We start from the raw sequence: 14338 nt of genomic DNA on the forward strand, positions 1-14338 counted from the left end.
CTGATATAGGCTGTGAAGGGCAAACCATTAAATCATCTCAGATCTCAGCTTATTCATGTGCATATGAAAGTTTTAGCTGGCTCTAAACCAAGGATTTTGTATGAAGTAATAGTTATTCAAATATTTTCAACAAAATAGAGTACCTTGCAAACAGGACTTTGAGATTTTTCATTTGTTTCCTCTTACAATTCATCATATACTCTTCATCTTCTAGTGTTGATTGATGAAACCATCTTCCATATGAAACAACACAGCAATATAACACAGAACAAGACTCTGCCTGTGTGGTGGCCGGTTTCCATCCTTTCACAAACAAAGAGATATTTATAAACAAATATTTATATACAAATATTTGATCCACCTAGGAAAAGCAGAGGGCTAGTCTTTCCCACCAGGGGAGGCATTAGAGCCTGTGCACGTATTTGAACAAGGTAACCGGAGACTTTGGTCCAGTCTCAACTCTACCACTCACCAATTATGTGATGTTGGATACAAACTTAACCACTTCGCAACTCACTTCCCCCTCTGTAAAATAAGGGTGATAATAATACCTGGTTTAGAGAGTTGTAAAGATAAAATCAACATTAATAAAGTACTTAAGATGAAGTAATCATGTTTTGAATATATTTTCCTTTAAATTTGGCTGCCAATATTTTCATGGTAATATTTTCAACTGTATTTCAATAGCTTTTTCTTTAAGCATCAGGAGAAAATCTACTATTGTTTTAATTAAATCGACATTGAATTTTTTGATACATTTAGGAGAATTTAGTTTCTTTTTATACAGTATTGATGCTTCTAATCCCACAGCATGTTTTTCTATTTTTTTTCTTTTCTTCAATAGTTTTAAAATTGTTTCGTTCATATTGGTTGTGCAAATATCTAGTTAATTTCTATCTGTAATATTGTCCTATTTATTTTTAGTAGCTCTTATAAAGGGAGCCTTTTATTTTTCCTGTCTATCCTGACATAATAAAGCAATTAGTTTTTAATTGATTTTTTAAAATCTTTGTGCATTCTCTTTTATATGTATGATAATCAGGCCTAACCATTTTATGGTTTATATGTGGCAATGTCAAGAAGAATTTTACAGTAAGATTTACTAATGAATATTAGAAAACATACTCAAAAACAGTCCTCTCCACCCCTCACTTCCGCTTGCATATTTGATCAAGACATGAGATCAAAAATACTAAGACTATTGAGTCTAACTAATAAGACACAAATGTGGACTTTGGAGACTCATTTCCTTCCCACTTTTGGTAGCTTAGCTGAGGAGGCGATCAAATGGATTGAGTCAGTCTGTAGAGAGAGAGCAAGGCTGATTATAGTTTTCCTGGCCTGCAAAGCTGTTCCCAGAGCCCTAAGTATACAGACCTTGGTCATCAGTATACATACTCCCTGGTGTGGTTTCTGGGCCTCAGATCCCTTAATATGTAGGTTGGCGCTAAAGTAATTTTGTAAACCTTTAAAGGCAAAAACCACAATTACTTTTGCTTTTAATGGCAAAAACCACAATTACTTTTGCACCAACCTGTATCTTGTTATTTAGAGAAACTAGGCATTCCCTACCTCTCTTGGGCAAACCTATAGCTATGTAACATGGCAATGGAATGACACTAACTGCCTCATTCTCCCTGGGAGTGCTCTCTGCATGTTCAGTCTCCCAGTGAAGAGAACCCTTCTATCAGGACCTTCATCATGATACAAAAGGAATATCTATGCCAGGCCACAGCTGCAGATCAGTGAGTGTCTGAGAACTGTATCTTTTCTGTTATTTTTCTGCTTGAAAGTTTTTCACCAATAAATCCTGCACTATGTCTGCAACATATGGTGCTAGTTATTTGTGTTCTCTTGCATGACACTAGTAATATTATCCAAACACAATTTCAAAAACTACTTTCTGCAGTTGGTAAATATACAGAAATTGAGAAAAAGGAAGAAATATGAGGAAGAAAGATATTGCCTGTTGCAACAGTTCAGTGTTCTTAACTGAAGCCACAGATGAGACATCGCTCATTTGCAGACATATGGGTGATTGGTACAGTCAGTTTAAGAACAGAAGTTTAAACTTGTAAGCTTAAGCTTCCGTTTATAAACAGAAGTTTAAAATTATAGGTCCTGTTTAATATTCAGTTCTGTTAACTCATTCTCACCTTTTTGTGTTTTTACTTTGTCAAGATTTCTTTACATATTCATCAATGTCTGAAGAAGTTACTTATGCAGATCTTAAATTCCAGAACTCCAGTGAGACAGAAAAAATCCAAGAAATTGCCAAATTTGGGGGAAAAGGTAAGATTTTGAGTTATGGATGTGTCGTAAGTTTGTGTAATAGAAGTGGTTACAGCCTTGCATCTTCAGTATTAGTAATATAGTTATTATTCAACTTAAATTTTCAATTAAGCCTCTTATGTTTAAGCAAAGGAACCAAAAGTATATAAACAAAATGATTAGGAAAAAAGGGTTCTGTAAAAACACTTATCTGTGCATTGAAGACTCAATCTTTTACATTTTTGAAATTTTTTATTATCACACTCAATATAATTGGGACAGAATTTTTCAAATGATTGGGTTGTGTGAAGATTTTATTTCTTTATGAGATGAAGCCATGGAAAAAGGAACATGTTCAGGAAAGTCATGATTTCACATCTGTGTGTGTGTGTGTTTTTAATAAGAAAATACTTTGGGTATGCATGCAGAAAAGAAGGAGAGACAGAGAAAGAGTCGGAGAGATCTTTAAAGGATTTCATTTGACTATCTGCCAAACCAGGCATATATCACCCTAAAATTTCTCCTACTTCTTTTGGAGATTTTTTAATAACTTACTAAAAAATAAAATATGTTAAGTTAAATGAAATGAATAATTAAGGAATAAAGGAAGTAAAGAAATATCAGAAGATATAACATATTCATAATATTCAAAACCACATAATATCAGGAAGCTTTGTATTTTTCAATTCAAATTAAAATCATGAAATAAGTGGACCATCTGTGTTGACTTTCACTTAAACAAAACTACTCTTCATCTTACTCAGAATCCTATAGTTTTCCTATTATGTATGGTTCTTACCTTCTGGCTCCCAGCCTTTTGGAGTGAAATCTGCCCTAGTGAATCCATAGTTTAAACCAGTGTATTTGAGTTAAAAATAACTTAAACAGTGATAATGGAGAACACAAAGAAGGGTGATAGAAACAGAGAAATAAGGAGAGAAGAGTGCCAAAATTCTCATATATTATTTAACTTTTTGTCCCCTCCCCTATCCCCACACAGAATATAACATCTTTAATATTCTAGCATTGCTATAAACAGAAATTTCACTGTTATATCTTGAATCTATTTATCATGAGCATTGTAAATCTTGAGAAAGGACAGCAGATTAATTCTGTGGGCTTCTTTTTTAATACTGAAATTTTCTTAGAAAGAAGAAGGGTCTACGAATTTTACAACGTTTTCTGTCTTTATTTCCCTGTTTGTATTTCTTCTTTTATATGCCGAAAGAGAATGGGCATATCATAAGCTTAATATTACCAACAATTGCCCTTTACTTGTCCCCTCATGCCCTTTCCCACCTCTTTTCCTGCCAATCCACCTTAAGTTCCCACCACAAGAATTCTTTGAATTCATGCAAATATTGAATCCATGTCTTCTTCATGTTCTTAATCTCATCTAATTTTCTCATTATCCAGCTTAGAATCCACATTATGTAATACAACATTGTATTATGTAATGTCTACTCTTAGTCTCTTACATTTCTCCTTTTCAATGTATGTAAATTTTTCCTTAAAAACTTCAATTCTGGTTAGGGGCAGTGACTTATACCCATAGTCCTAGCACTGTGAGAGGCCAAGATGGGAGGATTATTTGAGGCCAGGAGTTTGAGACCAGCCTGGGGAAAGGAGAGAGATGCCATGTCTATAAAAAAATTTTTTTTTTTAATTAACTGGGCACCCATTGTCTCAGCTGCTTGGAAGGCTGAGGAAAGAGGATTACTCGAGCTCAGAAACTGGAGGCTGTGCAGAGTAAGCTATGATCAGGTGACTGTACTTCAGTCTAGGTGACACAGCAAGATCCTGCCTCAGACAAATCAAAACAAAACAAAACGAAAAACCCAAAAACCAACAAATAAAAACAACTCCAGTTCTGGTTAAACCCAAATATCTACCCAGTCTGCCCCAGAGTTGAATATTGCTGGTGAAAAATGCACAAATTTTCAACTCCAGTTACTCTTACCTTTCCTCTGGTGAGAAAAAAGCATCAACCTACACTTTTTATTTTTGTTATTTAAATTTCTTTTTTTTTTTTTTTTTTTTTTTTTTTTTTTTTTTGAGACGGAGTCTCGCTCTGTCGCCCAGGCTGAAGTGCAGTGGCGCGATCTCGGCTCACTGCAAGCTCCGCCTCCCGGGTTCCCGCCATTCTCCTGCCTCAGCCTCCTGAGTAGCTGGGACTACAGGCGCCCGCCACCGCGCCCGGCTAATTTTTTGTATTTTTAGTAGAGACGGGGTTTCACTGTGGTCTCGATCTCCTGACCTTGTGATCCGCCCGCCTCGGCCTCCCAAAGTGCTGGGATTACAGGCTTGAGCCACCGCGCCCGGCCTGTTATTTAAATTTCTATCCTACAATGCCTTTACTGATACTCTGCCTTCCTTCCAGACAGTATTTACGATAGGTATGCACTTATGAAAGGACAGCTCCCCATTTTGCTCTGAATTTCAGTCCATATGTCCTTTTCAAAGACAGACTTCTGTAATTTTTTTCCTTTCTCTCCTGTGTCATTATTCTCTCTTCCTTCTCTGCTTTTCCTTTTTAGTGCACTAACATACTCTACTACTCACCAACATATTCATATCATAACAAAACACAATCCTTGCTTGACCACTTAAGCCTTTCCATTATTATGTAACTTATTTGTTTCCTTTCACAGCTCAACTTTTGAAAGCATTTTCTTTGGCCACTGACTCTCAGTTCTTCACTTCTCATTCTGTTCTCAACCAACTCTATTAGGCTTCTGCCCCCTTGGTGTCCTGGAGACTGAGCTTTAGGTCACTGATGTCCTGCCTGTTTCATCCCAGTAATCACATGTCTCTTCCATTACTTCACTTCCCTGCAGCATTCAAAAAGTTGAACAGTCCTCTAAAGGCTTTCTTTGCACATCCTTCCTGACACATCCTTATGGCTTCTCCTGTCACCATGCCTGCCTCTCCTCAGTCTTTGTTGACTCTTTCTTCTAGATGAAACTCTACAAGATGGAATACTCTGGAGCCGTGTCCTGTGTCCCCTTTTATTGCATCACTCAATACACTCATCTAATCTACCTTGTTCAGTTGTTTGACTTTAAATAGAGGGACTCCCAGATATCTCTGTATGACCTTTCCCTGGATCTCAAGACTAGAAAATACAAGTGCCTCTTTCACATTTCCATAAGGAGTTCTAATCTCATTTTAAACTTAAAATGTCAAAAATAGTAATACTTATTTTTCTTCTAAAATGGTCTCTCTCTCCAGACAGCCTCACCTCTGTGCCAGTTCTGTTCTAATTGCATTACAAATATTAAACCATTTAGTGTCTGATATTTTGCAGTCTTTCTCTCTCCCTTTCTTTAACAATGCTGAAGCTTAGACACATAGATGTTAAAAGATGTTAAATAACTTTCTCATGGTTTCACAAGCAATAAGCAGCAGAACCAGAATTCAAACCAAAACATGCTGATATGGTTTGACTGTGTCCCCACCAAAATCTCATCTTGAATTGCAGCTCCCATAAGTCCCACATGTTGTAGGAGGGACATGGTGGGAGGTAATTGAATCATGGGGGAGGGTCTTTCCCATGAGGTTCTTGTGATAGTGAATAAGTCTCATGAGATCTGATGGTTTTATAAAGAGGAGTTTCCCTGCACAAGTTCTCTCTTCTCTTGTCTGCTGCCATCTGAGATGTGCTTTTCACCTTCCACCATGAGTTTGAGGCCTCTCCAGCCACATGGAACCATGAGTCCATTAAACCTCTTTTTACTTATAAATTACCCAGTTGTGGGTATGTCTTTATCAGCAGTGTGAAAATGAACAAATGCAGTAAATTGTTACCAGTAGAGTAGGGCACTGCTGTAAAGATACCCAAACATATGAAAGAGACTTTGGGACTGGGTAACTAGCAGAGGTTGGAATACTTTGGAGGGTTCAGAAGAAGACAGAAAAATGTGGGACAGTTTGGCACTTCCTAGAGACTTCTTGAATGGCTTTGACAAAAATGGCGATAAGGCTGAGGTGGTCTCAGATGGAGATGAGGAATTTGTTGGGAACTGGAGCAAAGGTGACTCTTGTTATGTTTTAGCAAGGTGACTGGTAGCAGTTTGCTCCTGCCCTAGAAATTTGTGGAACTTTGAACTTGAGAGAGATGATTTAGCATATCTGGCAGAAGAAATTTCTAAGCAGTGAAGCATTAAAGATTTGATTTGGGTGCTGTTAAAAGCATTCACTTTTATAAGGGAAGCAGAGCATAAAAGTTCAGAAAATTTGTGGCTTGACAATGATAAAGAAAAGAAAATCCCATTTTTTTGAGGAGAAATTCAAACCAGCTGAAGAAATTTCTAAAGTAATGAGGAGCCAAATGATAATCGCCAAGGCAATGGGGAAAATGACTCCAGGGCATATCAGAGGTCTTCACAGCAGCCCCTCCCATCACATGCCCAGAGGCCTAGGAGGAATAAATGGTTTTATGGACTGAGCCCAGGGTCCCTATGCTGTGTGCAGTCTAGGACCTTGGTGCCCTGCATCCCAGCTGCTCCAGCCATGACTAAAAGAGGCTAAGGTACAGCTCAGGCCATGGCTTCAGAGGTTGCAAGCCCCAAACCTTGGTAGCTTCCATGTGGTATTGAACCTTTGAGGTGCACAGAAGTCAAGAATTGGGTTTTGGCAACCTCCGTCTAGATTTCAGAGGATGTATGGAAACACTTGGATGTCCAGGCAGAAGTTTGCAACAGGCATGGGGTGCTCATGGATAACCTCTGCTAGGACAGTGCAGAAGGGAAATGTGAGGTCAGAAGCCCCACACAGAGTCCCCAGTGGGGTACTGTCCAGTGGAGCAGTGAGAAGTCAAACACCATCCTTCAGCCCTCAGAATGGTAGATCCACTGACAGCATGCACTGTCCACCTGGAAAAGCTGCAGACACTCAATATCAGCCCATGAAAGCAGCCAGGGGGGAGACTGTAAAGCCATAGGAGCAGAGCTGCCCAAAGACATGGAAGCCTATCTCTTGCATCAGCATGAGCTGGATGTGAGACATGGATCCAAAGGAGATGATTTTGGAGCTTCAAGATTTGATGCTCCTGCTGGATTTTGGACTTGCATGGGGCCTATAGCCCCTTTGTTTCAGCTAATTTCTCCCATTTGGAATGACTGTATTTATCCAATGCCTGTACCCTCATTGTATACAGGAAGTAACTAACTTGCTTTTGAATTTACTGGCTCATAGGTGGAAGGGACTTGCCTTTTTTAAGATAGACTGTGGACTTTTGAGTTAATGCTGAAATGAGTTAAGACTTTTGGGGACTGTTGGGAAGGCATGACTGGTTTCAAAATGTGAGGACATGAGATTTGGGAGAGGTCAGGGGTGCAATGATGTGGTTTGGCTGTGTCTCCACCCAAATCTCATCTTGAATTATAGCTCCCACAATTTCCACGTGTTGTTAGAGGGACCTGGTGGGAGGTAATTGAATCATGTGGTGGGGGTCTTTCCCATGCTGTTCTTGTAATCGTGAATAAGTGTCATGAGATCTGATGGTTTTATAAAGTGGTGTTTCCCTGCACAAGTTCTCTCTTCTCTTGTCGGCCACCATGTGAGACGTGCCTTTCACTTTCCACCATGATTGTAAGCCCCCACCAGCCATGTGCAACTGTGAGTTCATTAAACCTCTTTTTCCTTATAAATTGCCCAGTCTTGGGTATGTCTTATTAGCAATGTGAAAATGGACTAATACACATGCTAACCCTAAAGATGGCATTTTGCTTTTTATCACTATGAGATACTGCCTACAAATGTGCATATCTACCAACTTTCTCTAAAGAAAAATTTCATAAATTTGTGCCATAGATTTTAGCTTAAAAATGTATACTTAATTTATCCATGGGTCATCAAATTCCCTAGTGCTAGCTAATCAAACTACTGTTCTCTTTCCATGTCATATTGTAACAGATTTCTTACTGATAAAACAACTCCTTTATTTTGCCATCCTAGATTAAATTCTCCCAGTGCTTTCCCCAAAAATCTAACTTACTCTGGCTAGAAAAGGCTGTAAATAATGTTTCCTCCTTGTTATTTTAAAAACAAAACAAAAGAAAACAAATAAAACCTTCTTTAATGTAATTTTTCACATTGGCCACCCTTCTTCTGCCCCTCTGAATATATTCTGTTTTTCAAATAGAAATCTTTTCCTTAAATTGTTGTCTTTGAACTTCATGTAATTGCTACCTGTAATATTCTTCCTACTGATTTTGCATGCTGGTTCCTCATGTTCATAAGATTTGAACTGCCTGCTCTTTATAACAGCTTAATTTCAAATCTCTGCACAACATAGCCAAATTTGAGATCTTTTCTCCCTTTCTTTCCCTTTCTTCCTGTCTCACTTATATATCTATTTATCTATTTCCTCCTACAATTAAAATTTATTTCTATGAAAACAGCAACGTGTACATCTTGCTCACTTCGATATTGTTAGCACCCAGGATAATGCCTAATAAATGCAAGGCACTCAAAAGATAACTTTGAATAATTAAACTTTTTAATAATTGAATAAGTTCATTGAATAAATAAACTTTTGAATAATTGAATACATATATAAATAAGAAAATAATTTTAAGAAAGAGTGCTTGAATTTATAATTCTAATCTTAGATAAAAATCTTGAACATGTAGTCCTTTCAGTAGTAACTATTTTCTAAAGTCTATGGAAGTTAAGTTTTACTTTTTATTAGTGATTATCTCTGAATTTCACAATATTATTGCACCATCAACTGTGAGATGTAAGACATAGCTCAGTAGTATAGTAAGATTATTATAGTATCCCAGCATTGTATTTTCTTGAAATACCTGGCTAGTCTTTACCTAATGTGTAATACCTTTATACATAATGATTATTTAAATAACATAGTCACAATAATAATTCACTCATATTATAAAGTTTATAATTTCTGTTTTTTTAAATAGAGAAATGATCTAGTCTAAGATTCACTATTCCCTAAAAAGGAAGTATTCAATAAAAATTTCTTGCAAAAAAGTATGAAAAAATTTTTGAAAAATTACAATAAAAATGGTGTAGATCTGGACTGACTAAGATCAAAAGTTAATGGGAGGATTAACAAAGACATTACAAAGAGACAGCCTATTTTGTTTGTTCTGAAGCTAAATTCTCATAATTACCTGGCGGGGGGGATACATAAACAACTGAAAGTGTTTTTCTTGACATGCCACAATTGTCTACTCAAGCAAAGACTACTCCTGTTGGCTTCTCTGTTAATTTCCAGCTACTGACTTTTCCCAAATTTGTATAAACAAAATACACCATATCTAGGTTGACTGGTTTTCTCCATTCTCTATCATAAATTCTGTTTTTGCTTATCTGATTTTTTAAAATCAGTCTACCAGTTAACAGCTTCTCCTGCTAGAATCAATTTACATACAAAACAATGAAGTGATTTTGATTTATTCTTGACATATTCTTCAAAAATATTTTTTGAATATTCTTGAATGGCTAGTAAATCCACTTCTTTCCAATAGGCATATTAGGAAATAAAGATAAAATGAATGAATGAATGAATGAATGAGCAAATAATTCAAATGAAAGTGTATACCATTTTTAGGCCTCTCTGTTAATTTTGCTTTCCACAGCACCTCCAGCTCCCTCTCGTGTATGGCGTCCAGCAGCGTTGTTTCTGACTGTTCTGTGCCTTCTGATGCTCATTGGATTGGGAGTCTTGGGAAGCATGTGTATGTACTGCCCCTGTTTTGGTCAAAAGAGAAAGTATCTAGAATTTCAAATATTTAACAACTAAAGTTTATTCCTTAAGTGGAAGATTTATAATAATGATAGGTGATAGGCCCACAAGGGGGACTTACAATGTGGAACTCAGTCTCTTTCCCTCACTCCTGTAGAGTAATTGCTTTCCCTACCCCTTTGATCTTTATACTACTTCTGCAAATGATAAAGGATGATGGTTCTATTGAGAATTCATTTTTTTTAATGTGGAGTTCACATTACTTTGAAGACAGCAATGAAAAAAATGAACAAACTACAAAATATCAATGAAGAGCTTCAAAGAAATGTGTCTCTACAACTGATGAGTAACATGAACAGCTCCAACAAGATCAGGAACCTCTCCACCACACTGCAAACAATAGCCACCAGATTATGTCGTGAGCTATACAGCAAAGAACAAGGTAATCTTGGAGTTATTTATTGGACAATAAACTAAACCACTGAGTCTCTTAAGAATCATTTTATAATTAGCTAGCAGCCTTTCCCTAGGGAGTCATAATTTGGGGGAAAGAATTACGTGTGGTTGATGGAGAATTCATTGATATTTCCACACAGTTAGAAGAAAAACAGAAAAAGTCATAATAGCAATAGGCCCCCAAATTATCAGGAGATAATGGTTACATAATAAAATGTTAGACAGGACAGTTTCTCTAATCTGTCAGTTACTATAATTATTCTGGGCACTGAGGTTAATAGAAGATAGGGAGGAAGTGACAGCTCTTTACAGGTGACTTCATTCTTAAATTTCAGTCAGTGATTGATAACAAATTCCATAGGAAAAAATAAATAGAGACTTCACCTTTGGGATCAGGGGGAGTTGGTCTTCTAGTGTCTCCGTAAGTTTCTATAGTCATGATTGCTAAAACATATTCCTTTTGCTCCCAAGAAACCTCAAAATTTCAACAGTTCAGAGAACAAAAATTAAAGAAGGTAAGATTTGTATAGATAGGTGGGGTTAATTCTTACTATGCAGAATGTTTCCTGTAACTAGTTTTTATTGTCATTAAAGAATATAAAAAATAGCAAAGAGGAATTGTTACAGGAAGATACACTTGAATCCAAGTGCTTAATTTGAAATTTTTTTGTTCAAGTTATGGGTCTGACACATTATGGTAGTATATAAGGAACTAGAATACAGGATTCACTTACTTCCCTTTTGGTGTAAAAAGAAGACACAGCATGTAATCCCAGCTACTTGGGTGGCTGAGGCAGGAGAGTTGCTTGAATCCAGGAGGTGGAGGCTGCTGTGAGCTGAGATCGCGCCACTACACTCCATCTTGGGCAACAGAGCAAGACTCTGTCAAAAAAATAAATAAATAAATAAAAAGAAAGAGAGAAAGAAAAAGAAAGAAGAATAAACAGCAAATGTGGTCAATGTCACACAGAGAAGAAAGGAAATAATAAGAATTATTATGACTATCAACAAAACCTAAATAAAACTATGTTCTTCTTCCAGAGCACAAATGTAAGCCTTGTCCAAGGAGATGGATTTGGCATAAGGACAGCTGTTATTTCCTAAGTGATGATGTCCGAACATGGCAGGAGAGTAGAATGGCCTGTGCTGCTCAGAATGCCAGCCTGTTGAAGATAAACAATAAAAATGCATTGGTAAAGCCCAGGTGTTTCTGCCATCATGGGATAGAAAGGGATGTGGCATGTTGGAGAAGACCTCAATCAACCCACTCATGATTCTGGTTTATTTTAGTTGGGGTATGAAGTGACTGAAACTTTGTACACTTATCTCAAGATTATCATAGGCAAGGTAAAACATATACAAGGTTAGGACCTTAGCATAAGAGGATTACTAGACGACAGGTAGATGAGTATTACAGGGCACCCAGAATCTAAAAGTCTGTAAGCATTTCCAAATTAGAATCTAAAATCAAATCTCAGAACATAATTTATAAACATTTATCTAAAAACAGAGGATATGGAGATTATTCCTCAGGGTTAGTAATTCCGTAAGAACTACATAGGAGCATATGTTTTGTTTCTACCATTTTGTAATTTTTAATTCACTAAGAGAAATAGGCAAGTTATAGTAGGTTAGCATAAAATATGTACAAACAGGAAGAACTGAAGTAAGATGGCACAGGCAAGTGTCAAACAGATATATTGCACTGAGTCCTTGAATCCCAGGAAAAATGTATTTTCTAGCAGCTTTATTGATTTTTTCATTTTCTTAGTTTTCCATGTCTAAATAATGTTTCCATGTTATACTTACTACATAGCATTTTTGGTCTCTCAAATAGTAATCATATATTTTTAAGCAAAATTACATTTTCTAAAAGTCTCTGCTTCCCCACAATAAGAAACTGTCATCATCCTTTCTAGAAGAGAGAGAAATCAACCCATAATCTCTTCCTCATCAGATCATTCTCAAGGACCCATTCACAGTTACTTACTCTAGACAAATTTTCTAAAGGCTGGAATAAGAAAAAAACCTGTTATTTGGCTACAAAATTTTGGACTGGTTCTGAATTCTGTTCTGTAACCACTCACATTTGAGTCTGTGGCATTTTCTTCCTACTCCTTCTGTTTCTGTTAACTCTTGTTTATAGTCATTGCCCACTTCCTTTGGCCCTGGACACAATATTTACTGCTCAAAATTTTGAACTCTGAACTTGTCATTGTGGACTTTTCATTGACTGTAAATTAAGGTTATACATGGATTAGTAGGGCCTCTCTTCTTGTGAGACCAGCTGTGATATTGTTAAAAATGTTGAAATTTTGTAATAAGGAGTACTTTCTTTCAATTTCTTATAATGACATTTAATAGTAGTAGTGCAATGTCAAGTATGTTACCTTAAAGCAGCAATTTGTAAGAAATTACATTCTAATGTAAAATACAAAAGTAGGAGACTGTTTCTTAAACAGACCATCTGTATTTCCTGTAGGAATTTATAAAATCCCAGAGTACGTCATATCCCTATTGGCTGGGATTATCTCCTGAAAAAGATTACAGTTACGGTACGAGCGTGGACGATATAATCAACTCCTCTGCCTGGTAAGTGTCTATTCTTGTTAAAATTTTATAGTTGGGTTTGAGTAGAGGTATTTTCCTTAGGAGAACTGTAGATTCAAATTAAAACCAGCTTCAATTGAAATGAAATTGCATCCTAAAAGCACCCTTTTCTATCATGCTTCTTTGATGTATTTTCTAATACAGAAAGTTACCATAAATGTCTTCTATAATTTTGACAGGTAACTAACAAAATTACAGCAGCCAAATTATGGAGACCTCTGTAAATAATTTTATCTAAGAAAAATTATGGAAGCCCAGAAAAGTCACTGGACTAACAAATACTTAATATTGTGCTAAGTTTTAGGGTTCAAAGATGAATGAAATATTGATTCATCACTAAAGTTACTTAACCATCAATTATATGTGCAGACTGATTGAATGATGCTAGAGATAAAGAGAATATAGTGTGATAAATGCTTCAGTAAGAATACACAGACTAACAAAATATAAATTTTAGCAATGATACTTTTGTTATAAATGACACTTGAAATGGGCATTTAAAAAAGTTTATGGATTTGGGGGTACAGTTGCAGTTTTGTTATATAAATATATTGTGTAATGATGAAGTCGTGTTTTCAGTGTAACCATTACCTGGATAGTGTACACTGTACCCAATAGATAATTTCTCATTCTTTATTTTTGTGACACAATCCTACTTTTTGGAGTCTCCAATGTCTATTATTCCACTTTTTATGTGTATGTGTACATATTATTTAGCTCCCACTTAAGTAAGAACATGCAATATTTAAGTTTATGTTCCTGAGTTATTTCACTTAAGAGAATGATCTCCAGCTCTATCCATTTTGCTGCAAAGTCATGATTTCCTTCTTTTTTATACTTAAGTAGTATTTCATGGTGTATATACTCTAAAAGAAAACACGGTTTCACGTTTTCTTATCCAATAATCCGTTGATGGACACTTAGGTCAATTCCATGGCTTTGCTATTGTAAATAGTTCTACAACAAACATTTGAGTGTAGGTGTCTTTTTTAAATACAATAATTCCTTTTCCTTTGGTTAGATACCCAATAGTGGAATTGCTGGATCAAATGGTAATTCCGTTTTTAGCTCTTTGAAAAATTGCCATAGAGTTTACACTAATTTCCATTCTGATGGTTGGCCCTACCTCTGGTGGTTGACAATGATAGGATACAATGGGAGATAAGCTATCTACAAATGAAGTGGAGAAGGATATATATTTTAAAGGCCTAATTTGTAGTGAAGGACTAGAGACAAAGGTAATGTTGTGTCAGGAGAGAGTACAGATGGAATCTTGTTTTGAAAATG

General features: G+C 36.2%; 1 protein-coding gene across 5 annotated transcripts in view; it reads left to right on the forward strand.

The window, feature by feature from the left end:
- The first annotated feature begins 389 nt into the window (after nt 1-389).
- The window catches only part of LOC105499917 (C-type lectin domain family 12 member A), a 28821-nt gene continuing 14872 nt past the window's right edge, over nt 390-14338 (forward strand). For 3 of the 5 annotated variants that reach the window (XM_011772792.3, XM_011772793.3, XM_011772790.3), the window contains exons 1-6: nt 1984-2074; nt 2182-2292; nt 9879-9977; nt 10239-10427; nt 11483-11634; nt 12924-13033. In XM_011772792.3, the coding sequence (XP_011771094.1) occupies nt 2202-2292; nt 9879-9977; nt 10239-10427; nt 11483-11634; nt 12924-13033 (641 nt within the window). In that variant the 5' untranslated portion in view covers nt 1984-2074; nt 2182-2201. Of the gene's footprint in view, nt 432-1983; nt 2075-2181; nt 2293-9878; nt 9978-10238; nt 10428-11482; nt 11635-12923; nt 13034-14338 lie in introns of those variants that run through there. The other 2 variants (XM_024787115.2, XM_011772791.3) reach the window with 2 other exon arrangements.

The sequence above is a fragment of the Macaca nemestrina genome, chromosome 10, assembly GCF_043159975.1.
Source record: "Macaca nemestrina isolate mMacNem1 chromosome 10, mMacNem.hap1, whole genome shotgun sequence".
NCBI lineage: Eukaryota > Metazoa > Chordata > Mammalia > Primates > Cercopithecidae > Macaca > Macaca nemestrina.